The sequence below is a fragment of the Anguilla rostrata genome, chromosome 5, assembly GCF_018555375.3.
Source record: "Anguilla rostrata isolate EN2019 chromosome 5, ASM1855537v3, whole genome shotgun sequence".
Lineage (NCBI taxonomy): Eukaryota > Metazoa > Chordata > Actinopteri > Anguilliformes > Anguillidae > Anguilla > Anguilla rostrata.
The window spans coordinates 55802748-55829611 of NC_057937.1; the positions used below are offsets into that span (position 1 = coordinate 55802748).

The 26864-nt window shown below is 47.2% G+C and overlaps 1 protein-coding gene across 3 annotated transcripts in view; it reads left to right on the top strand.

Moving 5' to 3' along the window:
- Window positions 1-26864, top strand: part of piezo1 (piezo type mechanosensitive ion channel component 1 (Er blood group)) — an 82319-nt gene that overhangs the window by 21950 nt on the left and 33505 nt on the right. For all 3 annotated transcript variants that reach the window (XM_064337279.1, XM_064337277.1, XM_064337278.1), the window contains exons 2-7: window positions 4960-5055; window positions 16508-16630; window positions 17002-17044; window positions 17525-17681; window positions 24768-24966; window positions 25286-25499. In XM_064337279.1, coding sequence (XP_064193349.1) covers window positions 4960-5055; window positions 16508-16630; window positions 17002-17044; window positions 17525-17681; window positions 24768-24966; window positions 25286-25499 — 832 coding nt within the window. The remainder of the gene's footprint in view (window positions 1-4959; window positions 5056-16507; window positions 16631-17001; window positions 17045-17524; window positions 17682-24767; window positions 24967-25285; window positions 25500-26864) is intronic.

The window sequence follows — 26864 nt, forward strand, 5'->3', positions numbered from 1 at the left end:
TGAACTCGGTGTGAAAACGGGCTGGAGCTGCAGGGGGCGTGTCGATAAGCTGCGCGGGTTCGAGAAAAACGCTGCTGCTTCCCTATGGGTCTCGCTGGAGGCAGCTGGCACCGTTCCGCTGCGATTTTCGGCGTTTGTTGTTCCTGCTGTTGCACTGCGTGAGGGAGAGCTTGACTCATCACCGCCTTCCAGACCCTTCGCCGCTCTGCCAACGGACTCGGCCTTGGCCCCAAACTGTGGCCGGGGTACGACTACTGCGGCCGCGCCCTGGCAGCCCGGGAGCATGGGCAGTGCCAGATTAAGGGGTGGGGTGGGGCAAGTGGAGTGAGCGGGGGGGGGGGCGTTTGGGGGTGGATGTTTAGGCTTGCATCTGTTACTGAGATACGGGAGCAGCACATGCTGTACATTTGAATCACTGAACTTTACCTGATTTTTTTTTTTTTTTTTTTTTTAATTTCCTGGTTGCTTGGAATAACGTGTGCGGAGGAAAAGCTTTGTGGGCGTTTGTTTAAAGTGCGGCTGTGAGGGCACGTCCCATAAGACAGTGGGGCATTGTGGCAAACGTGAAACGGTGCGTAAACATGTCCTTGGCATAGCGCTGCCTGCTTTCATTATTAATATTATTCAGGGCAGCTCCAGAGTCGCAGAGCTGGCCAAGTCGCTGGGAGCGATGCCTCGCAGCTTCGGAAACAGAAGCCTCGCTCGATTCAGCCTCTCACTCGCGCGCAGAGAGTGGCTCCCCCCGAAAGCAATGGTATTACTTTTGTCGTACCACTAGGTGGCGAAAGAGCACTGGTGAGCAGTTGCGGGAGGGCGAGGTATTGTGAAGCCCCACCCCCCCCCCAAATAAAATGACTCAGTGACTTGTCTGAACTGAACTGTGTGATTGGTTCAAAGCAGCGAATCAGTGACGATGTGTGACGGGTAGCTCCACCCTTTCTGGGGTTCACAAAGCCTCACGGTCTCAGTGCTACCGCGAAGCTAAGCAGTCAAGACCCCCAGCCTGTGCCTGCTCTGCAGCGCGGGTTCGGACCATAAACACACAGTCATTACCGGGAGAGTGGAAAGAACTGGGAGCCATTAGGTCTGATGCAAGACCTGTCCGCTGTTTATACATCGAGTGTGATCTGATGTGATTATTTATACTGGAAACTGATGGGGAGGGAAGATAACAATGTCAAATGCAGGTACCGGCGAGCCTGTGTATATGTGCTGCCTCTCTTAATTGCACTTAAATGGTCCCATCAGTTAATTGATTATTTAGGTGCATTTCCCAGGGTAGAAATAAGAATGTGTGCTGTCTGGAATATCTTCAGCACTAATGTAGATTTCTAAAAATAAACAGCAAACAAAGTAAACGATTGGTCTAATTAAGAACATAAGGCTAATTAAGAACTAAAGACTACTAGACAAAACCCTAAGGAATGCTAGTGCAATAACGGAGTAGATATGTGAAGGTGAGTCTTTTATAATAAACAACAAGTGTATACACACACACACACACACACCCACGCTAGGCTTCAGTGGGCTGCTTGATCATGATAGAGGTAATAAACTATAAAGTCGGTTGAACTGATATCGTCCTACCCGTTTTAGATCCCAAACGCTGTAATTGGCTGCATTGGAATCCGAGTAACAGACTTGTAATTGATTCATTTCTGTTTGTAGTTGGCAGACAATGTAGTATTTAAAATAGCGTAGACGGATTTGTGGTTCAAAGAAAACATCACGCATAATCATATTTGACTTTTCTGACGTACCCTTTCAAATATACTCTATATTTGAGCGGTCGCTGGAAAATGAAAACCACCTGACAGTAAAAACCACGGATTTCTCTTGAACAAATGGAACACATTCTTTGGAATCCGATTCTTATTGTCTTTGTTATGCCGACTGTGATTTAGTATGGTATGTCATGGGAAGGCTTGCAAATTGGCAACCCACTGACAACATTGACGAAACATTATTATTATTATGGGGGGGGGGCAGGAGATTGCATTCATCACTTGTGTACAGTAGAGATCATTCCTACCAAAAAAGAAAGGAACTGGTGACAAAATATCAGCCTGGCTAGCAGTTGTGTGTGTGTGTGTGTGTGTGTCTGTGTGTATGTGTGCATCCATTTTATTCCCTGGCACGCTCGTCCATCTGTAGGCAGCATCCAGAAACAGCCACATTACTGTATACTGGAACGTCGGCTAATTCATTACAGACACATTGGGGGGGGGGGTTTGAGACTTAATTAAAGCCGATGTCCGTGGAGAGTAAACCACGCCTCTTCGCTGGCCTCCGCGGCTGGACGGGGTCCAGGCAGCATATGGGCCCGGGTGCGTCGGCTGGCCCGCGGGGCGTAAAAGGCAATCTTTCAGCGCGCTGACTCGTGCACTCCCCCAGTGTGTTTCGCGGGAGCCTGCCCCAGCTCCCGGGTTTTCCGTGACAGGCTGTTGGTTTTTCCAAAAGTTAAATTACCATAGGATTCATAAATCTTGCAGAGTGCGTGCGATTCTTGCGGCTCTTGGCGTTGCAGTACTAGAGCAGCCCTGTGGGGGCAGTAGTGCTGAGCAGTGGCTGATGTGATAGTGCTGGGAAATGGTCGGTTTTGTGGAGAAATGGGCTTCACTAAAAATGGGTGGAGCTACCACATGATATCTCTGGCTGACTCATTTGGACCAATCCTTGTGGTTTGAGTTTTGGAGTGGGAGGGGGGTAATTAATCAAGCCACCTCTGTCTAGCATGAGCTTCCATGTGCCAGTTGCAACTGAATTTTAGCCAGTATAGTATCCTTTGCTAGTTAACTAGCAATGTAGCTGCAAATTCATCTTGATCATTTTTCTGTGTGGCATCAAGGGTCCCGTTTGTGTTCTGCGGGGGAGAGATTGATTGCAACGGAAGAGGCGAAAATTGGTTGTTGGAGGAGTTTGCTGCCGCCATTTGAAGGCAAAATAAATCACCTGCGTTTGCCGCAGCAAAGACGTTCGAGATTTGTAACCCAGCCGAGCTCAAGCGGTTCTGTCCATCAGGAAAAAGAGTATAGCTTCATAGCAAGCAGTCACTCAAGTGCCAGTTGTGTCGTTGAGGTCAACGTGATGCTTGGCTAGATGGCGAGCGATGCCGTTAATGAGAGAGGCATTCCTCAGTCACTGAGCTTGCCCCAGCTCTACAGCCGTGCTGAAACCAGAGCAGAAACCGGATCTGCGTTCTGCGGAGGTCCCGGCGGCACATTCTGCACTCTGCGGAACGGACTGTGATGCACTTCATCTAGTTACATGCGCGCGGGGGGGGGGGGGGGGTTACATGCGCCATGCGGTTACCACAGGAACCTGAAAGTCAGGTGAAAGCAGAGAGCGGTACCACGCCAGAGCTCAGCAGTGCCCCAGAATGATTAGACAGGCTCTCGTTTTCTTCCAGTCAGCCGCAGAGCACTGAGCTGAGAGGATCGGAACCCGTGCCGCAGCCCGTTGAGGTGCCCCATGTGGTGGAGGCAGATGGGGGGGCGGGGCGTGGGTGGAGGCTGGGTGATGGTTTTTTAAAGTCCTTATTTACCCCAATGGCAGCGTACCGAGCAGTATATTCAGTATGCCCTGCTCTCCAGAACAATTCTGCCTCTCACAGACCTGGCAACGATTCACAGTTTTCATCATCATCATCATTATCCTCTTAATCCTCTTCTTACCTACAAGAAAATACAGGAACGGTCCACTGAGTGCTCTGTTGTCTGCCCATGGAGTGGTGTGTTATCGAAGAGCTTCACAGGGGCCAGACTGACGGACACGCCCCATGCGAAGAAATGCCAGCTGTTCAGCTCTCCTTTGCCTCTGGGTGACCAGTTGGCCACGCGTTTGAAATAAACTCAGTGTCACTAGACCACAGCTACATAGTTATCAGAGTGCTGCTGGCAGGGGGGGCGTGGGTTAAAAGAAAGTCGTGGAGGGTTTAGGTGCTGAAATTGATAAATAAGAACGTTCACATGGTTTCACTCTCGAGCCGAGTTGCGGAAGCATAAATTTGGCATAAATTTTCAAGCAAGGGACGTGCCCAGTCGCAGGATCAGGTACTGGGTGTTGGCTTGTTTGGTTTATGAGGTTGTCCGGGATCCAAGGTTAATTGTCTGCCCTGTGCCGTTTCCTTTCATGGTAAGCCTGGCTGATTAAATTCCTGGTTCACAGTGTTTACAAACCAACCTACTACCAAATAATAGCTCTGAGCTACTTTTAACAGGAGTTTTTATCCTGCCATTGTGGGGTGGTATCTACCTGGATGAACTTGAATAGTGGCAATGAATTAAACTGGACGTCTCTATAGCTTATTAGCTGTTGAGTGCAGAATCCTTTGGCAGCACAAAATACTTCCTCCTCCTGAGCCTAAATGAGTGTAATCTGTAATCTGAAGCACTGCACTGCTCACTGCAGGTCCTCAGGTGTGTCTTGCCTTGCTGTGGAATGGTACTGTATTTCTGAGATTGAGGAAAAGCAGCTGGTTAAGGCAGGTGCTGGTGATTAAATCAACGAGTGAAATTCTCCCAGCATCCCTCACCACATCTCCTGAATATACACTAAATAAACAGATCCCTGCCCACGTCTCCAGAGACTGTGTATGTACGCTTGATACAGCCTCTCACAGTTTCCTGATCTTCCCAGGTAACGCAAAACGTTCTCACAAACGCCGCAATGCCACATAGTGGCAATGTTATAACACTGACAAGGCATTCCAGTAACACTGGGAGAACATTTTGTGTTAGCTGGGATTGCCCAGTTGTGGTCGTCAGGGTTTTTAAGACCCACCACTTGCAGTACTGGTGCCTGTCTCACGGTGGTGTGACCTTGTCTAGCCGTGGTTTGTGGCGGTCTGGGTTCTCATCAGTGACCATAGAGTCCTGATGGTGCCCCGTTGTGTTGTGTGTGATTTTTGGGTATCCATCAGTGATCCTGTTTCTGTCTGTGTTTCCCCCCCACCCCCAGCCTGCCTGTTCCGCTTCAATGCCCTGTCTCTGGTGTATCTCCTGTACCTGCTGCTGCTGCCCTGGTTCCTCTGGCCCAATGAGCGCTCTCTGCGAGGTAAGAACAACAACGTCCGTTTCTCCTCCGTTTCTCCTCCGTTTGTCCTGTTCTGCTCGTTCTCTCTTTTCCCTCCATTCTCGTCTGTTTCCCTCCTTTCTCCTCTGTTCTCCTCCGTTTGTCCTGTTTCTCTCGTTTTCTCGTTTCTCCTCCTTTGTCCTCGTTTCTGCCTCCGTTTCTCTCTGTTTCCTCCATTTCTCCTCTGTTTCTCCTCCGTTTGTCCTCTGTTTCTGCTCCGTTTCTCGTCCATTTCTCTCTGTTTCTCCTCCGTTTGTCCTGTTTCTGCTCCGTTTCTCTCCGTTTCTCCTCTGTTTCTCCTCCGTTTGTCCTGTTTCTGCTCGTTTCGTCCATTTCTCCCTGTTCTCCTCCGTTGTCTGTTTCTGCTCCGTTTCTCGTCCATTTCTCCTCTGTTTCTCCTCCGTTTGTCCTGTTTCTGCTCCGTTTCTCCTCCATTTCTCCTCTGTTTCTCCTCCGTTTGTCCTGTTTCTGCTCCGTTTCTCGTCCATTTCTCGTCTGTTTCTCCTCCGTTTGTCCTCTGTTTCTGCTCCGTTTCTCCTCCATTTCTCGTCTGTTTCTCCTCCGTTTGTCATCTGTTTCTGCTCCGTTTCTCCTCCATTTCTCATCTGTTTCTCCTCCGTTTGCCCTCCATTTCTGCTCCATTTCTGCTCTGTTTCTCTTCCGTTTCTCCTCAGTTTTTCCTCTGTTTCTCCTCCATTTATACTTTGTTTCTCCTCAATTTCTCCTTTGTTTTTCCTCCATTTCTGCTCCGTTTCTCCTCCATTTTTCCTCAATTTCTGCTCCGTTTCTGCTCCCTTACTCCTCTGTTTCTCCTCCCTTTCTGCTCTGTTTCTACTCTGTTTCTCCTCTCTTTCTGCTCTGTTTCTCTTTCGTTTCTCCTCAGTTTTTCCTCTGTTTCTCCTACATTTATATTTTGTTTCTCCTCCATTTCTCCTCCATTTCTCCTGTTTCTGTTCTGCTCTGTTTCTCCTCTTCTCTGTTTCTCCTCCGATTCTCTTCTGCTCCATTTCTCCTCCATTTTTGCTCAGTATCTGCTCCGTTTTTCCTCTGTTTCTGCGTTTCATTGTACAGATACATGCCAGAATGCTCTTTCCCCCCCTTGTTTTTTATTATTACAGTTCTAAGTTTAACTGACATTTAATCACATTCAGATGTTGCTGAAATGTGGAAATTTCGAAATTAAGGTTACGGTGGATGAGGAATAATTTCACTTGATTTCATTCGATGTTAAATTCATGCCACATGCTTTAAATAAATCACGAATGTCTTCCACTCTTATGCGATCGTTTGTCTTTGTCTGTCTTTCTAAGCTTAAAATTATGTCACGTCAAATGTAATTTTCGCTTTCACGGTGCACCAGTGCGTCAGTGTGAAATGTGCTCTCTCAGAGTTGGTTTTACAGTGAAGATTCTTCAGTGTGGATGGAGCTGGGTTTTCTGGCCTGGGCTCCTGTGAGTAAGGAGTCTTGTTTAGACAGGCACTAGGTTTGGCTCAGGAGGCCCTGGGCACTGTTGTTTGTTCCCCTGCAGCGGTTGGCAGCTGGGTGCCCTGCAGGTTAAGGGGTTCGAACCGTGCCAGGGAAACAAAGTGAGGCGAACTGATGGATGATGGGGTGCTTAGCTCCAGCCTTGTTTGTGCCCAGGATGAAAAGCAGAACTTGGCAAACAAAAACTCAGGGCAGGTGTCAGCAGGGGGTTTCATCATCACTAGCTGGCTATAGGGCACACAGCAGAACAGCAGGCTACTTGCTAGCTTGCGATGGTTCGTTGCTTTGCAGAATCTTGCTGTGCTTCGTTCGGGGAAAATTAGGATTAGCGCCCACCCATTTTGCACTGGCCGCTCATCCATTTTAGGGCTCTTCTCGTGCATCCGCGAGTAAGACGAGAACTTAAAATCTCTGGACCGAATGTCCCGATGGTATTTTCCGAAAGTGAAGGAGGAAATTTGGCTCGCCTTTTGTAAACCCCTCCGGTCCCTTCTATTGTAGTGATTTCAGCTGTTTGTTTGCATGCTACCGATTACTGATTATTACGAACGTCTGAGCACTTAATCCCGCGCTGTCTGTGATGCTGCCAGTAGGTCACATCGCTTATAAAACAGGTGTATCAAATAGCGTATTTGTTTTTGCATTCGTTTTTTTTAATTGGCATTAACAAAAAGAATACAAAGGAAGCACATGAGAGTATTTATCTTTCTACTCCTGCTATGTAATTAATGTTGAAAATAAAACAGTGTATCTTTAACTGTGCTGCCTTGTTAATGGCCAATTACAGGGTCCGGCAGTAATGGAGGGAATTACCACTATTCTCTCTGCAATTAAATTTTTTCAGACCCGTTTGTTTCCCTCTACCGAACGCGGCATTACGGTGTAGTCACATGGGGATCTGAACCATTAGTCGGTCACAAGACATAATTTACATGATGAGAACTGTCAATTACGTGTAAAAAATTAACATTAAATATTTTTGCATGACAGAATGTTCTTTTCAGACATGTACACACAAGTGCATTGATCTTTTGCCACTGGCTACAGTTGAACTCAGAATTAGATGTGAGAACTTGGAGTAGAACTGTTCTCTTGCCTTTTTAGTGCATTGTGAGTCTAGCCGGAGTTATCGTGGTTACATTTCCCATGGTTTGTATTATGAGTTAATTATTTATTTAGTAGCAATATTGTATTCATTTAGAGTAGACTACAAAATATTCCTGCTTGCTCCTAATGAAACAACAATAAGCACTGGATATGCTTTCAACACTGGAAATAATTTTCCCCTTATCTGGCCTGCTCCAGGTCACGGCAGGGAGTCATGGTAACGATGTCGGACTGCAGTCGGAGGAGCAGTACACAGTTTACTGGCCCACGTGGCCGATCTCTGCGTTTGTTTGTGTACGTTATCGAGTTATCAACCCGGTCACGCTCTGGAGCGCCATATGGACCCTTCAGTTCCTGTTTCTGATAAGGCCCAGGATAAAGTTGACTTCATTGTTCTTTTCTTGCCGTCGTATAATAAACACGGAAACGGTAATTGCAGATTGTTCAACAGTTGATGACCTATATATATATATATACAGTGGGGTCCAAAAGTCTGAGACCACTAGTCAAGATATTTCTATTTTGCATTTGTTTTGAATGTAATACTAATTCTTTCATTACAAATGATAATATCAGCTTAACAATTTGAGTGAAAAGTTGAATTTTTGAAAAATGTACATGAACTTCAGAATATCTTCGTATTTGGCATGTCCCCCTTTTGCTTTAATGACAGCATGCACTCGAGCTAGCATGGACTCCACACGTTTGTGAATAACCTGATGACCCATGTTTATCCCAGCATGATTTGACAATGTTCCAAAGAGCTTCTTGTGATGTCACAGAATGCGTGGCTTTCTCAGTCTTCAAGTGCCCCCATAAATGTTCAATGGGGTTGAGGTCAGGTGTCTGTGGAGGAAAGTCCATGACAGTCAGGACTCCTTGGACTTCTTTGGTCTTCAAGTAGTTCTTGCAAAGCTTTGAGGTGTGTTTGGGGTCATTATCCTGCTGCAGTATGAATCCTTCTCTACAAAGATGCAAACCAGAGGGTATAGAATGGAGTGGTACTTCTCCTTGGTCAGGGTGTAGTCAATTCGGTGCAGGTGTCCAACTCCAGAGTAGGCAAAACACCCCCAGACTTGAATATTCCCACCACCATGTTTCACTGTGAGTTTGATACACTGCGGTATCATTCTCTCTCCTGTTCGTCTCCTTACATACACCCTTCTGTTACTGCCATAAATCTCAAACTTGGATTCATCAGTAAATAGGACTTTTTTCCAGTCATCCACTGTGAAATGCTGGTATTTCTTAGCCCACCCCAAGCATTTGGCCCTGTTTCCCCTCCTGAGAAGTGGTTTAGAAACTGCTACTCGTCCTCTGAGACCACTACAAGACAGCCTTCTTTTGACAGTACTTTTGCTGATTGGAGTCTTGCGTTCTTTATTTAGCAAATTTTGTATCTGTGATGAAGTTGCTTTTCTATCTCTCAGGTAACTAAGCTTGATGTATTGATCTTCTGATGGTGTGGTCATTTTTGGTCTTCCTGATCGTTTTTTGCATACAACTGATCCAGTTTCTGCAAAGCGTTTTAGAGTTCCATGCACTGCCCTCTTAGAAACCTTTAGTCTAGCCATGATTTGACACTGAGAAACCCCCTCTTTGCTTAGAATAACAATTTGACTTCTGACACTTTCATGTTTCCCACTATCACAATGCTACTTAGTAAGCAATGATTTGCTGGAAACTTGAGGCACAGCCATATTTATAACAGGTGAACACTGGCTGCAAGTTGAGTTACTTGAACGAGCCTCTGATGAGTAGATCAAATCCACCTGTCATCTGAACGAATGCTTCAATGGAAGGGATACAACTCAAGGAAATCTGACCTTTTGTACAATGTATTTGTATAAATAGTAGTATAATAGTATAAGTATAAATTTGCTTAAATTTGATTGCTGACCTAGAAATAGTGCATAATCTATATATAATATTTCTTCTTCATTTTACATGTAATAACTTCTTGTGTTTTTAAATGTTTCTGAATCCTCAAACTTCCTGATTATTTCCAGGTTTACATGAAAATATTATAGATTCTCAATGTGGTCTCAGACTTTTGGACCCCACTGTATATATATATATATATATATATTTTTTAAAATTTATTTATTTATTTATTTATTTTTATTTTTATTTTTTCTCCATACATGGATGCAGCAGTTGCCTGGTGTCTGGTCTTCCTGGGCGAACGTTTAAAAAAAAAAAAATTAGTGAGGTTTATTTCGGGATTTGGGTCTCTGGCAGACAGGATTCCTTTTAGGAAACCACAGGGAGAGCCGGCCAAGGCCTATAAAACTATACCTGATGGCGGACGGCTTTAGCGGTTTTTCGTCGAAATCATACACACCACTTACGCACCGTGCCCCATGGATTAGTGGCGGTTTTTGGGGCCTGGGAAGGCCAGATGTGTCCGATTGGAAGCTTTTGGGGCTGGTAGGAGGGAGAGGGAATACTCGGAAACAGGAGCGGACCCACGCCTGGGGGAGAAAGCTGTGGTGTGTTCCGGAATTCTTTCCCCTCAGGAAAATACCCCGTGGCGTGCTTTACATATTGCGCAAGGCCTTGTTTTCATTTTGTTCTGTCGTTTATGTTCGTTCTGCCTTCAGCGGATTGGAAAAGCCAGACATTTATCCTTGTGGCATTGTCGTCCCCCCCCCCCCCCCCCCCCCATAAGCGCCGGCTTGGCTTTGAATGGTTCTGCGAGGGTCATATAGACTTTCCCCAACTGTAGTGGCCTGTCCGTCTAGCCATGTCACCTGAGCAGCAAACTAATATGGACAGACCTTAAATAAAACCAGATACCCGATACCGTCATTCATGTAATTTTGTTTCTGTTAAATCTGGGTTCATGGAATCCATAATCCAAGATTCGTATTTTGTTTAAGTGGAAAAAATTTTCGTGATAGTTTCGCACAGCTGCTGTCATTAGCAGTGCTCTTCCTCCCTTCCCTGCCGGCGGGACGTCCTCCACCGTGGCTGTCCCACCACGGTGGGACCCGCCCCTGGAGGAGCGGAATTACAGAACGGCATCCTCTCCGTTTGAAAAGCAGCGTGTGGTTTTTCGCTGGAACGGAGCCAGTCACGTCACTCGTTGTCAGATACGGAAAATGCAAATTAATGAGCGTGAATATAACAGCATCACGTATATGCCAGGCTTGGGGACCGGGATTAGTGCTCGAGGCCAGCGACTGACAGCGGACAGTCAACAAGCAAATAAAAAGTACACACAGGGACTGACTAAGAGGGACTCTCAGAAAATTATTCGAATGGTGGACTTTCTGGTGTGGTGGGGCCCCTGGACTCAGGGCCATAGGTGACACTGTGGCACTGTTATGATTTTTTTTTTTTTCGATCATGGGGTGCATCACAGCTTCAAGAACTGGAGCTTTAGATGGAAACACAACCCAGAGTGCCCAAAATCTTTCATTTCAAGGAAACAGAGACACTATTGAACAGAGACACTACCCAAACTAGAGTTTTCACTCCAACCCCAACAAAACACACCTCATTCAACAGCTAGAGATCTTGTTTGAGCTGCAAATTAGTAGAGTCATGGGTGTGCCAAATAGGGGTTGAAATGAAAACATACTGGATGGTAGATCTCCAGGAGCAGGGTTGGCTGCTCTAGAGGAACTCAGCCGTTTGATGTGAGAAGGCCGAAGCCTCTTTAGATCCTCTGTTGTATGACTGGTTGATTGGTTGCACTGAAAAGGGGGGGATTTTGTCTCCGCGGGCCCATCTGTAATGTGATTAGGATTGTTGTTTGCTGAACAGGTTACTCTACAGGGTTGGAGTCCTGATCTATGTGGTCACTTCTGGCACTACGATCTTTACTTCACTCTAGTGTGTTTCTTTTGCACCTCTGCACCTTAAACTAATGCACTTGTTGTACGTCGCTCTGGATAAGAGCGTCTGCTAAATGCCTGTAATGTAATGTAATGTAATGTGATCGCCTGCTCGAAAGAAGGAGTTGCTATCTCACATACATTCTGTTTTTCCAGTGGACTCTTCTTTTTTTTAAATAATAAGGCTATTGTTTTTATTTTTTATTTTAAAGGAAATGAAAGGACAGAAAGATAATCGGGGTGAAACGGAGCGATACATTCCTGTGCAGGAAATCGCTGTACAGTCATGAAAAACATTCAAAAAATGTCAGTTGGGCAGGACCTAGGTGTGGCCGACTTTACACCGTGTGAGGCGTGAGTACTGCGCAAGAGATCAACTGAGGTTACATCAACATAGGGCTACGTTTGAAACGTTCAGTCCCCATATTGGATCCTTTTTAATAACTTTTTCAAATCAGAAACCCTTTCAAACATCGGTAGGTAGCACATTTTGACTGAGGTAGTCAGACCGTTCTGTATGCATATCCAATATATATCGGCAAATCCTGGCCAGAGGAGGTTATTCTGGCTCTCGGCACTGAAACTGTCCCTCCTATACAAACCAATTTACACAGAATGGCGTAGCTAGTGTTTAACTATGACCACGACTTAAGAAATAGACAAAGTACACGCCCAGGGTGGTGTGGAGGCAAAAAAAAAGTGATTTTATTGTGGTCAGAACTTAAAAATAACGAAGCTCCAAACTGACCATCTTTCTGGCCTTATCTGAGTCTCGTAAAGCAAAGTGGAAGCAGTGAAAACTGTCTAAATAGGGCCGAGTTTTAATCTTAATATGAATGTCTGAGCTGCTTTTCTTTCTGTTCTCACGGCCTGTTCCCGGAACATAAAATGTAAAACATGGCTAGCTAACAGAAAGTGCCCCACTCCCTTTTCTGTTGCACCACTACACAAATTATATGTAAATTTATATTTTGCATTGATACAGAACTTTGTAGTAATGGGTCTCAGTTTGTTTAAAAGAAACTGGAGTTACTGTACCTTAATCCTCCTGGATTACACCTAGGTATGGCCATTCAGCAGTTCTTACCCAGAATTCTCTGTACTCAATTAGTTGAGGTGATGGCATGTTAAGCTAGCAATTGATAAGATGGCCATAATTATGTCTGGTCTCTCATTCCAAAGACTTAAAAAATCTGTCAGGTAATGTCCGCAGTCCCATGGGATTGTGGGTAATAATGTGCTCTTTTACCTTGGTTCTGCCATCACAGTGTTGCTACTTAAATTTATAAACTAAAATTTAAAGAATGACAGAATACATACCGAGACAAAACATATTCAGGTAAACTCATGAATACAGTATAATTTTCTCCGTGATTTTATTATTACCTAAATGCACTCTGGGTAAACCTGTGGCCTAATACACCTCACCACACCGGAATGCCAGTCACGTTGAGCTCACACTGAACACTGGCATGTGTAAATCAAGCAACCATTTCAGATATTTTCTATAAACGTAAATATTTAAAAAGTTAAGGAATCTCATGCCCAAGATCTCACGCACCAGCTTCAGGGACCTTTGTTTTACCTTGAAGGGCCCTGTGGCTCTTGTCATCGAGATGATGAGAATTTGTGGATCTGCACAGGTCTAGCAGAAAATCTGTTTGATCCGTTACCTGGGGGAAAAGTGTCCAGAATGACCCACTGAACTGCAGCTCCCTACCTCGCTGGCTCCAGCTCAACTTAACTCATGCTGCTGAGCTCCAAAAAACAAAGAAAACACCGTTGACCCAAGCCGGCAAACCCAGCATTTTATAGCGCACGTGGTGCACATTATTAACTTGCAATTAGAATGTAACTCTGCACCTGCCCTTTCCAAACGTGACCAATCCATTCGAACAATTTCCTGTACGTGCATGGAGAATTTGGTGGAGTTAAGCTAAACTGAGATGCTAAATTTTAATACATGGGGTCTATGTTTTTCTTTCCATGAAAACCCTAAATTTGTACCCCTAGTCACTGCAGTGGTCTCTATGGAGCGTTGGGACGGCCAGGTGCACGAGATTCGCGGACTTGTTGAAGCTGGGGTTCGTAAACCCAATTCTGCGATCCCCTTTCATGGAAAATCCCGTAATATCCCCACGATCGCTGACTTTACAGTAGCGACACGTTTGTTCGGGGGGTTTGGGGTAGGGGGGGAGCAACAGGCAGCTTTTCACGGGCGTCACCGGCGGCAGGAATTCCTGCCTGTCGGGTGTAAAGGCGAGCTGGAAAGACAAACAAGGCCCAGGAAGGGCTGTGTTTGGTCAGAAATATTTCATGCGAGCTCAGCGTCCTTCTGCGGCCTCTCGTAAACGATGGCAGTAACAAGGAACCCCCACACACACACACACTCACTCACACACACACAGGGTTCCCCAGTCCGAGAACAGGTACCCGCTGTATTTGTTCAGTTGGAAACGTTACCTTCACAGTTAAATACAATAGCTTACATATAATTTATTCAATGGATATTTACTTGAGCAAATATGATGAGGGGCCTTGTCGGGTGGGGGGCATGGTGGGGGGAGGGGGGGCGGCGTTAGCAGATGCTCTTATCCAGTCCTGCTCACATAAGTGTTTATATAAAGGTTAAAGCTAGTAGTACATCTGATGTGAGTCACTGAGAAATGCGTAAATACAATGCTGTGCAGTTGTGCGTTAACATGTTCGTTATAGTGTTCGTTTCACACAAGACAAATTCTATCAAATCGTGGTTTTTGAAGTGCAAATGGGCTACAACAGCCAATCTGCATAATTATTTATAGATATGATGTATCCATTATCATAAAAACATAAACACGAGCTCCTCTCTGGGGCCTGAAATTAATGTGTATTAAAATTCTGTTTACCGTTCTCTTGGATATTGCATCGGTGTCCTGAAACGTGTCCCGAAGAACCAATGGCTTTGTGACAGGGTCTTAATCTCTACGTGACACTGGCGGTGCTGCTGCCCCGAATGTCGTTTATCGACGTGACAGGGGTACCACTTTCCCCTTAAATCTGGAAACGCAATCACAGCTGACACGGAAATTATGTTTCAAGTGTTCTCGGCTATTAAGGGAAAGAAAAATAACTTGGGTCTCCAAGTTGTCAGACCTGCTGAACCTAACGAGAGCTTTTGGAGTCAAAAAAATATTAATCGGAATCGGAATAGCTTATTGATTGTGTTCTCAGGTGGAAGGAATCCATGAATTTCCAGTTGAAGCTAATTGTGGCCATATTTTTTTTCCTTGCTTACATTTGCTGTTGTCACAAAAGACCACCACAGGTCATTTTATTTGCGCCGTTTGACTTTTGTACCAAGCATATGTAATCAAAGCTTTTAAGGGAATGCTGTGTATCCCGGTTTGATTTGCATTTACAAGTGAAAAAATAACCCATAAAATTTAAAGTGCCCCCTTAAAAAATGGCCTCCACAGAGATAAACACTGCCGCAGAGTCCAGCCCTGTGCACATTTGCTGCGCAGCTGATTTCCTCATGCTAGCCAGATTGTCGTAAAACAAAAGCCCCCAGTTACACGAGGATCAGCACCTTGTGCTACAGCTACAACGAGAGCTTTTGTGCCTGTGGCTTTACTGGAGTTGTATTTCACGGTAACAATAGGAGCTGACCGTTTTATGGAGAGTTGTGCCAAAGTATACATGCCCTGGGGTGGGTGAGGGCACGGGGTGTGCGGGGGGTGGGGAGGTTGGCATTTCACAGGCACACGTTATTTAGGCATCGCAGCACTTCCAGTGCTTCCGTCAGGCGCACCTCCCAAAAACTCCTGCCCAGATCAGCCTGTGTTTGCATGCTTCGTGCTATGCTAGTGAGTTTGGGCTGTTCTTTTCAGGAACCTCTGCCTGGGTAATACTGGTGTGATTTTTTTTTTTAAAGACCTGAAGTGCATGACTGCACTCCACAAACATAGGAGACCGTGTCGCCGGTTCGAGCCTCAGCAATATCAGTTGCTGGCTAATTGTCCCAGTGAACTTGGGGAGTTCACTGAGGCAGGACACGGTTGCCGTTGTTCCTCCAGGGTTTATACAGAACAGCTGAGACTGTGACCCATTTCAAACGACGACTGAAGACCCACCTCTTCAGGCTGCACCTCTCCCCATCCCTCCCTTCCCCCCCTGTAAATGACTAAACTTAGGGTTGTAACTAGGCAGCTGTTTCATAGGTGACTTAGGCGCATCAACTGTCTTAACGACTACTTGTATTTTTATTTATTTTATTTTTATTTTTCCATAGATTGCGTTGTTGCGCTTCGTTGTTATGTTAATCAGTTTAACCATCAGGTGTCCAAGTTGAACTATGCGGTTGTTCCGGCACTTGGACCGTACTCTCTCTAGGGGTTTCGTCATACTTGTTCCTGGTTATGGTTATACACTTTGTTGTACGTCGCTCTGGATAAGAGCGTCTGCCAAATGCCTGTAATGTAATGTAATGTAATGTAATGTATACAGGATGAGGATACTGAATGATTAGCTACTCGAGAGGTGTGACCTGTCCTGGCAGTGACTCAAGGAGAAAAAATTTGCAATCCCAAATTGAAGATGGGGGAGGTTTGAGTTTTGAAGTGAATTCATAAATGCACTGCTGGAGTAATGAATCACTAACGCTGAATGGTGTTTCGGGACACTAGCTCACTGGAACGTTAGAGAGCAAAGGGTTTGACCCTGAGGACGTCGCACAGGGACACTCCTATCCTGCAAACACCAAACTAGCTTCTGGTCCCGTCTTCAGTACACCACGTTCCACCTATGCAGTTTTGCTTCGAGAAGATGATCTGGCTGCCTCATCCATTCTTTGTGACCCACTGACCTTGTCTGTCTGTCTGTCTGTCTGTCTCTGTCCATCTCTCTGTCTGTCCATCCGTCCTTCCGTCTGTCTGTCTGTCTGTCCTATCTGTCTGTCTGTCTGTCTGTCCTATCTGTCTGTCTGTCTGCCCTGTCCTCACGTCCGTCTCTGCTGCAGGCCACACGGGACGTTTCACCAAGGCCCTGTTCGGCACCAGCCTGCTCTTCCTCCTGGCACACGTGACCTTTCAGATCTGCCTCTACACCGTCCCGGGGCTGGACGAAGAGCTGGGAAGCAACTGTGAGTGAACTTTGACCCCACGCACAGGGGTCACCAGAGGGAGCGGAACCCTTGTTCTATTTAAATGGTGTGAGGGTGACCTGTGCATCAACTGCATTTTTAGAAAAGGTTGTAAAAAAAATAAATAAATAAATACAATGACAACCTATGAAAGGCTCTGGCTTCTGCATCTATGGTGCAAAGCTCTCTTTAAAAAAAAAAAAAAACTTTGGATTGCAAATAGAAGTGATGCCTGTGGTGCTAGATGCCGAAAGATTCTTCAGGCATCACAAGTGAGCTCAGTACAGAGAAGGCCACTTGTGATGAGGTCATAATATGGCAGAAAAGGCCACTTGTGATGAGGTCATAACACGGTCGTTGTTGTTCTACAGGCAGCTCATGGGAGACTTTAGCGAGGACCGTTGGAGTATCAAGGTATGTCGGCAATGCTGGGCGACAGGCTGGGTGACTGTCTGTCCAAAACATCATCATTAGGTTTTTATCATCCACACAGTAAATAATAGCAGCACTCGGTGTAATTCAGTGTAATTTCTAAAGTAGTCGTAGATGTACTGTGTGATCTGGTGTACCTGATTTGTGTGTGTCTGTGTGTGTTAGAGAGAGGAGAGAGACAAATAGAAAGAAGGAGATGGTGTATGATAAGAGGTAAAAATTAACACAACTGATCGTGTGTGTGTATGCATGTGTGTATGTGCATGCGTGTGTGTGTGTATCTGTGTGTGTGTATGTGTGTGTGTTTGCGTGTGTGCGTGCGTGTGTGTGTGTGTGCGTGTGTGTGTGTGTATGCGTGTGCGTGCGTGTGTGTGTGTATATATGTGTGTGCGTGTGTGTGTGTGTATGCGTGTGTGTGTATGCATGTGTGCGTGTGTGTGTTCATCGTGTGCATGATTAAAGGCTGCCCCTGGACGAGCCCTGGAGCGTGGTGCGGCTGCTGGCCCCTGACGTGGGCGTCTTCATCATCTCATTGGTCACCTTGGTGCTGGGCAACCGGCTGCTGAGACAGAGGGAGAGTGAGCCATGCCAGCGTAATGGCCTGGGTTCCAGTGTAGAGGTGAGCCAATCAGGATCCTCCCTACCGCTGACACGAGCCAATCAGGATCATCCCTAACACAGATACTGCATTCCGGGACCCCCTCTGGGCAGTCTGTGGGCTCAGATTGTTCACCCTTCTTAAAATACGCTCTGCTGTTAAATTTGGCTTTGCATGTGTCAATTCACATTAGATTTAAGATCCACATTTGTGTTCTCATAGTTGTCTTCCAATAAGAGTTTCTTTTCAAATGGAAAACGCTGAGTGACTCAGATCTGTGCTGTCTGTCGCACTGCGCAGTCATTAAACGGCTGACAGTCAATCAGTCAGTCCATCAGACAGTCAGACAGACAGACAGACACTCAGCTGTGCGTATGACTCAGTAATAACAGTGTCTCCGTTTGCTCAGGAAATAGGCGATTCACTGCGTTGCCAGATAGACCCATTATATACGGCCTTTTCTCAGATAAAGCAGTGCGGTGTAACTTTTCTTTTTTCCGCATAAATCAGTGCTGTGAGAGCACTCTGTTCCACACATCGTAGTCACAAAGGCTGCAGAGGGCCTTTCCCTGTCAGGAATAGCCATTTGTATCAGGTTCGGCTTTCTTTGGAAATTGCCGTGATTGCCTCTTGGTGTCTCCAAACGAATGGCCAGGACAGAAATGCACGCAACGGCTGTGTTTTCAGTCTGCCTTTTTTGGGATTTTTTTTGGGGGGGGATGAAAAAGTAAATGTGAGAATGGGCTTCGGTGGCCATTTTGTAAGAGGAACCGTTTAAGAAAAAAAAGAAAAAAAGACCCAATTTCATCCATGGACCTGTTGAGTCTCCTCAGGATCCTCAGTTTGAGATGTTAGCCTTCAAAATGAAGCCAGCGGCTGTCTCTCTGTTTTAATGAGCTACTGTGCCAGTTTGTTGGTAAGATGATGTGTGCCTGTAGTGGTGGGTTGCTGCAGTGTTGTGTCACCGCGATCTCTTTTTCCTCCTCTGAAGCTGAAGGACTTTGCCATTCATCCTCCTTTTCCACCCTCCCTCCCTCTCTGTCATTTTACTGTGATGTTCCCCCTCACTCTTGCTTTCTCTCTTTCCCGCTCACCCTCTCGTTGGGCTCCTGTTTCTTGAACTCTCGATTGGCTGGTGAGAGTCCTACAACTTCCTTCTCCGTCGTCCTGGCAACCTCTCTCACCAAGTACCGACCCGGGCCTGATTGCTGTCAGCACTGACAGGCACAGCCCTTTACTGGATTAATTAGGGAACGAGGGCTGGCTCATCCTGAGCCCGCTCCACCAGGAAATGAAGTGTGCCTCTGTTGGAAACGGATTCATCATTTATTTATGCGTTTGCTGAAGATCTGTTTTTTTTCTGTAGTTTTTCTGCCTTCCCTGTTGAAATGTATCATGTCGCGGGTCTGGTTTTGTGCTGATTACAGGATAGAACCCTGAATATTGATTGTGGTGAGAAGGTGCCACTGGTGCCTGTTGTAGTGACCCCTTACCAACCTCTTGAGGCTGTACACATCAGAATCACCAGGGTTCGTTCTCTCATAAGCATTCTCCCTTGCCCCAGTACCCTTACAGCTACAGTCTCACGTCCTGGATAAGGAGTCCCTTATCAGGGGTCTTCAGGGAGACACACAGCCACAGTCTTCAGTGCTCATTTACTTTTCTCCGCTGAGTGTATTTCAGTAGAATGCCTTTTTCAGATTACATTTGATAGAACGCCATTACCGTAGCAACTGACGTCAGGTTTTTCCAGACAGCGCTAAAACCTCTCACCTTGGGCTGCTTCTCAGATCTGGCATGGCAGTCTCGCGACTGTGTTTTATATTTGTTTAATTCACCTTCTTGTACTTTGAAGCTCAGTTGCCTTTTAAATGTTCCCTGTGGAGTACAGGGTGATTCGGCGTGGACTTGTTTAATTACGTCAGCCTGTAACTGACGGGCACATGACTTAATGTACTCTGCCATGGCTTGCTTCAGTTTGAAACACGTGGTCACATGTAGCCTGTGGTTGGCTAAATGCTGAAATGCAGCCGATGGGTGTCTAAATTTCTACAGTGGAGTTCAGCGTCCTGAATCTGTTGTTGAATTGATGACTAAACCGGGGGAAAAGCTGTGGCCTGTTCCTCTTTTGGTTTCTTTGTAAGAGGAGGCCTGGGTTTTGAGAGGTGAGCCCCACCCAGCGAAAACACAGCCCTCTCACAGAGCTTCCTCTGTGTCATAGCTGGTGAGCGTTTTTTCCTGTTTTTTTTTATGTCCCTGAGTCATCAGGGAGGAGGTGGCTGTGGTGCAGGGATGGCAGGAGGTGGCTGTGGTGCAGGGACAGCAGGAGGTGGCAGAGGTGCAGGGACAGCAGGAGGTGGCTGTGGTGCAGGGACAGCAGGAGGTGGCTGTGGTGCAGGGACAGCAGGAGGTGGCTGTGGTGCAGGGACAGCAGGAGGTGGCTGTGGTGCAGGGACAGCAGGAGGTGGCTGTGGTGCAGGGACAGCAGGAGGTGGCTGTGGTGCAGGGACAGCAGGAGGTGGCTGTGGTGCAGGGACAGCAGGAGGTGGCTGAGGTGCAGGGACAGCAGGAGGTGGCTGTGGTGCAGGGACAGCAGGAGGAGGCTGTGGTGCAGGGACAGCAGGAGGAGGCTGTGGTGCAGGGACAGCAGGAGGTGCAGGGACAGCAGGAGGAGGCTGTGGTGCAGGGACAGCAGGAGGTGCAGGGACAGCAGGAGGAGGCTGTGGTGCAGGGGCAGCAGGAGGTGGCTGTGGTGCAGGGGCAGCAGGAGGAGGCTGTGGTGCAGGGACAGCAGGAGGAGGCTGTGGTGCAGGGACAGCAGGAGGTGGATGAGGTGCCAGCAGGGCCTGGGCGATACCCGCCATGAATGAGCCAATGGCGGAGCTGGCGGTAATTCCCGCCGTCTGGGCGCGGCTGCGCGTGGACAAGCAGAGACATCCTCGCGCAGGATTGCACAGAGCGTTCCTAGCTAGCGCATGCTAGGCGCTGACAGAGGGCACGAGGGTGATGTCATGACATCGCGCTGTGGTGAATTCTGCTGCTCCCGGAGTGAGTCATTATTCTGCCATGGAGACGGAAGCAAGTGCTTTCTAGCCCCTGCAGAGCATTTTACCCCAGATTTCATCACGCCTCTGAGAGAGAGCTTTTGGTACTGGGTCAGGGGCTGGAGTCACTTGAACATAGTGAGGGATTCCATTGCCAGGTATTCTTCTGAAGATGCTGAGGAGTTTGTGTGTGTGTGTGTGTTTTTTATTTGATTGTAAAATTTGTTTTCAGAAGAGATGTTTTGTCTGTAGAGCCCCTGCATCTCTACAGCCCTCAGTGTGGGTCTGTAGTGCGGTCTGTACCTCTGCTTCACTCAGTGTGAGTCTGTAAGCGGCTGTGCTTATACTGCCTCAGTGTGGGTCTGTAGAGCGGTCTGTAGACCTTTGCCCCAGTCTGTGTCTGTAGAGCGGTCTGTAGACCTTTGCCCCAGTCTGTGTCTGTAGAGCGGTCTGTAGGCCTTTGCCCCAGTCTCTCCAGCACCCCTGCCTCCCCAGCAGCTCCGGTACGTGTCCATGCAGCTCCGGCCGTGATTCGTCCCGCCACACCCCGCGTCGTCCTCTCCGCGCGAGCGATGTGATTCCGGGCGACCAGGTCGTGGGTAACCATGGCAATATGGCGATCCGTCGCGAGGGATGCTGCACTTGGTAGGCCAGTTCTCGGAGGCAGTAAAAAAAAATATTTTTTTTAAAACACAGCTGAATGCTCGGTATTAGCCCGAATGTTCAAACATACACTTTTATTGACTGAAAGAAGGTTTATAGTCGTTGAGAAACTATACCAGTAACAAGTTTTGGGAAAGCTTGATAGTTAAAGAAAAACATGGTGGAGAAGTGCCCCCCCCCATTCTCCCCCCGATGGGTGGGACATGATGATAAATTCCATCTCACAGGAGGTTGGCTGGCTGGTGTGAAAGAATGTGCTGGTCTTGTTGACCCCCCAGGCCAACACTGCTGCTCTCCACTAATACAGCTAGAGGAGAGAGAGCTCTCCGGCTCCCTTTATAAGAGCCAGTCAGGGCAGACTCCTCCTCCTCCTCCTGCTCGTTCTCCGGTGCTGATAACTCGTCCGTGTTTTTACTGGTGCTCTCACCACACGCCGGTGCTTCAGTCCACCGCGTTGCCCTTAAAAGCGCCGATCGTTAACGTATGCAGATGTTGTATTTTTTATTTATTTATTTTTTATTGTGGCGGGAGAAAGTAACGATCGCGGTAACGTCCGCCCCGGCGGTAGTTTAGGGCACCGGCAGTTTCACGCCAAAGTTCCACTCGCTCATCCTTGTTTATGAAACCGCTCGTGTGTGTGTGTGTGTGTGTGGGCAAATAAAGCCGAGTAGCCTGTGTGATGTAATTTTTTTTTTTTTGTTGTTGATCTCTGCGGGTTCCGGAACGCCCGAGGGCGTGCCCCGCCCAACCGCGGTGGCGGCGCGCGTGCCGGGGTAACGATTAAAGGGAATGAGGTCAACAGGTCGACCGTGTGCAAACGGCCGCTTCGATCTGGGTCGATCTCCTGGACGAGTCGCGCGCGCGTCGTCGGGACGACGTTCCTCAGCACGTGGCCGGTCGGACGTCATCATGCCCCTCCCCCCGGGGCCCGCCACCTCAGTGCCTTTTTTTAACGGCCTGGACTCACACAGACCCATGAACAGGGCCCGTAAAAGCCTCACTCCCAGTCCTGTGCTGCCGTTCGCTTTTACTGTGTAACGTGCTCTAATGGCCCAGCCTCTCAGTCAGTGAGATCTGAGAGAATGTCACAGACGCAAAGCGCTGTTTTGGAAGTTCGTGTCACAGTCACAGCCTTTTTTTTTTTACGGGCACTCTTTTGGTCTCGTTTTGTGATTTTTTTACTGGAGGTGGAAAATCCTTTAATATCTTTTGAGAGATTTCTTTCTACGCTGGAAATGTACCCCATTTCGTGCGGTGAGCGTCTGCAGGGTTACGCTGGTTTCTTTGGCCGTTTTGCCGCGTTTGTGTGATACAGACACTGTTTTCACTGGCCTTGCTCTCCCTCTCGTTTTTCCTTGTCCTCAGCTGACAGGTTATGTTATAGATGTGCTTGTCTCAGAAGGTCCTCTTGTGTTCTACTCTAGTAGAAAAAAAAGTCTAAAAAGTCAATCTTAACTTAAGTGTTTTAAATTTTTTTTTTCCCAAAATAAGACAAAAAGATTTCCAATGAAGTGAGACGGTTTTACCCTTTAGAAATTTGCCAGTGTAGTAAGACACATTCACTTGTTTAGCAAAAATTGACAAGCTAATATTTTCTACTTGAGAGAAATAAATAATATTCTAAGTCTCATTACAAGACTAAAACGCTTGCTAAGAAATACTTTGTCTGCAGTTTAACGTGGTTCTGTCTCCCACTTCTAACAGCCTGACAAAACCCTGTCAATCTGACTTAGGCTCCGCCTGTGGCTTTCGTTCCCCTGGCAACAAGTGGCTGCTGCTGTTTGTCCTTCAGTGTGCTGAGTGAACGCCTATCTCTAATTAAATTAAACAGAAAATTGCAATTTAATTGGTGAGACATGTGGCCCAGTCTATCGGGAGGCAGAATTGCTCCGTACGGGAGTCCCCTCCCACATAGGCTTGAGTTCGATTCACGATTGGTGGTGGGTGAAGCGAGTTCCCACTCATCACCGTAAAGCACTTTGCGTGTTCAGAAAAGTGCTATATAAATTAATTAATTCATTCATTCATTCATTCGTTCATTCCCTCTGCCTTTGTGCTTTCTCAGCTCTGGCCCCTTCTCTATATGTTATCCTCTCTGCTATCTGTCTGTCTGAATAAACTGAATATATGAAAGAAGGGTGCTGTATCGTTCCACTTTTCATTGGCACGCCAGGGCATTTCCTGTGCTGCCGGTACCGTGCCTGATTTGGAGTGAGAGACCCTGGATTAAGGTCTGTCAGTAAAAAAAGAGGTTAATGTACTGAGGGTTAGGGGTCAGGAGCAGAGCGGGGTAGAGTGTCACAGGGTGCCTGGATCGATCTAAAAGCGTCCCGTCTCGGCTGAAGCCGAAGCTGAAGCTGAAGCTGAAGCTGAAGGAATGTGATGACACGGCCCCCGCGCAGCGTGACACTATCTGAGGTTTTCCCTTTCAGCGACTGCGCAGCGCCCCAGTGGCCGCGCAAAGCTGGTACGAGCTTTAGCGGCCGCTCGAATCGGAACAGAATGGAACAGCCCAGTCTTTTTGCTGACTGGGCAGACCCTGCCAGGCGTAGCGGTGAAGCGGTGTAGAGTTTGACTTGTAAGCACAGGGGGTGGGCAGGGGGTTTCAGATTGTGATCGTTGGGGGAGTTGAGGGTGGGGGTGCAGATTTGCGATAATGAACTGGGGGGGCTGGGGGGGGGTTTGCAATCACAGGCTGGAAGCCCCCTTTCAGGCACTGGGGAACCATGCCACCCCAGCCCCACCCCCGCCCCCTCCCCCCCAATCTCTGCCCACGATGCGCACGTGGCAATCCGCTGATCTTTGCCAGAGCGGTAAACGGTCTTGTGATCTGTGTAAATGGGTCAGTCTCCACTGCAGACGCATGCGCTGCGGAGAAGCCTGAAGCTGCGAACATGTGACGTGTTTCTCAGCCGAGGATGGCTGGTGATTTTGTGAGGAGCCGACGGGACGCGGGTCCGGGACGCCGTGGGTCTGTTCCACGGTCACGGCTGTTGCCCTGCAGTGGCCCTCATAGAGACAGGGCAGGGCACGGTGCCCTACATCATGCATGTTCCGGGGTGAAGCCAGTAGGCCGGTTGTCCTGAAATATTTCAAATAATTAAAAAAAAATAATATCTATAATTGGATTTTATTAAACTGCCTCGCTTGCCAGTTTGTCTCCCTCTGCTGGAAGAATGGTGTACTACACAGTCATCACTCAAGAGAATGAATACATTTCAATGCAACTGCATGCTAGTAGTCATTATGGGACACTATATGTCTCTAACGTTCTGATGTGAACTGGTGGGGGTTCGTTTCACAAATCCGCAAACTATTTGGACGGGTCAAACTCCTCCATGTGAACCAGGCAGTTTGACAATTTAGAACGAGCCTTCAGTCGTGATAAAATCCCTTTCAGGAAGATGAGGATGAAGAGGACGAGGAGGAGGACGAGGAAGACGAAGAGGAGGAAGGCGAGTCGTCCGCCGGAGAGCCAGAGGGAGGCCCGTCCCCGGCAGCCCGCGCCGCCCTGCTGGTGACGCGGTTTCGGGCCACGGCCCGGCGGGTCCTGCGGGAGCTGGGTCGAGTCCTGGCCGTCGTCCTGCTGGCCCTGGCAGGTGAGAGACCACCGATGGGACCATCAGTGCTGCTGCAGGAGAACTGGTCATGGCCGGTTACTTACGAGATAAATCCTCAGAAGGTCAATGCACTGCATACGTTTGCATTTATAATTATCAGGCCATAGTTAAACAGAAGCGCAAACTGTGAACGATTGGTGTTGTATTTCTGGAGAACAGCGAAAAAGATAAGATTGCAGCGGCAGCTGTGAACATGACCTGTTTATGTTCTGCTTTTGCATGGATGTGTGTGCGTGTGTGTGTGTGCGTGTGTGCGCGCGTGTGTGTGTGTGTGTGTGTGCGCGTGCTTGTTTTACAGGAATCACGCTGCCCTCAGCGTTCTCTGGCGTCTACTTCCTCCTGTTCCTGGCAGTGTGCACGTGGTGGGCCTGCCACCTTCCCATCAGCCACCTGGGATTCAACGTGGTCTGCGTGATGGTGGGCTTCTTCACGGCGGGACACCTGGTGTGCCTCTATCTGTACCAGAGCACCTATGCCCAGGCCTTCTTACCATTGGACACCCTGTGGGCCAGGTCAGTCACTGGGGTACTTCCTGCAGCAGGTCTGCTCTAAAAGACCTTCCGTTCACTAATCCAAAATGGCCACTACACTTCAGGGGCATTTTTGTGACCAATTGTTTTATTTTGATGTCAGTACAGACACTCAATAAAACATTGCCTTTTTATAAATTGCTCAGAATGGTGACATATACCCACCCACCCCCCCCCACCACCGCCCCCACCACCGGCATGACAGCAGTGACATTAACAACACAGGTGTGCGTAAGATTTGAGTTTTTTGTCAGTAAATCACTTTGAGTAAGTGCAGCGGACGATGGAAGAAATGAGACAGATTTATCCACTTTAAATCCAGTTAAAGGTTTGTTGCACTAGATGCACAGTAGAAAATAACAACTCGCCCTGCGCTGGCTGATTTTTAATGATTCCATTTTTCTGCAGTTTCATTTATTCAAAACTGTGTGCTGTTACTCATGAACCATGTTTACAGTAGCAGATTCCAGCGACGTGATTGTTGACACAATGCAAACGGATGCCTTGCAGCCAGCTGTGGGAATGAATGCCCTTTTCAGCACTCAGACTTCTCCTGTTACAGTATCGGTGTTCGTCACGTTCGGCGCACTGAGCTGACTGTGAAACTATGAGGAAACTGAGAGTGCAGTTTGTCTGTGAGGAGCTCTCTCATTTTCTGTCGCTTTCTCTCTCTCTCTCTCTCTCTCTCTCTCTCTCTCAATTCAGTTCAGTTTTTATATCAGTAATGCATTATTAGCAAACTTTATTAACAAAGCAATTAACAACGAAACGATAAACAATCACACATAGTTAATACTGTGGAAGAAAATAAATAAATACAATAATAAATTAAAATAAGTTCAAACAAAGAAACAAAAAGAAAACCAACAGACAACCTGCAATTTGAATAATAAACACTAATAAGGACAGTAATAAGATCAAAACGACTAACAATAAAAATAATGGAGAGGGTGTCTCACTGGTTGTCCCTCATGTTGTGACTGGAGGCCACCTGTCTTGCAGCTGGCGCCACAAATTCAATTTTCTATGTTATTGTAATTTTGGAATTTTGTAAAAATGGTTCCAATTTATAAATATAAAATAAATAAATAAATTTTGGGGGGGATTTTGGGCATTCTGAAAGGTAATCTTCTCTCTCTCTCTCTTTGTCTCATTTTCTCTTTCTTTCTCTCACTCTCTCTCTCTCTCTCTCTTTCCCTCTCACATTCCTCCCCTCCCTCCCTCTCAGAAACAGGAGGAATAGTGTTAGAGACAGGGACCTATGTTTGGAATGTTATTGGGCTGACACATTCTGGAATGCACACTTTCCGAAACATGTGGCGAAGGCCAAGCCTATGCCCCAAATTG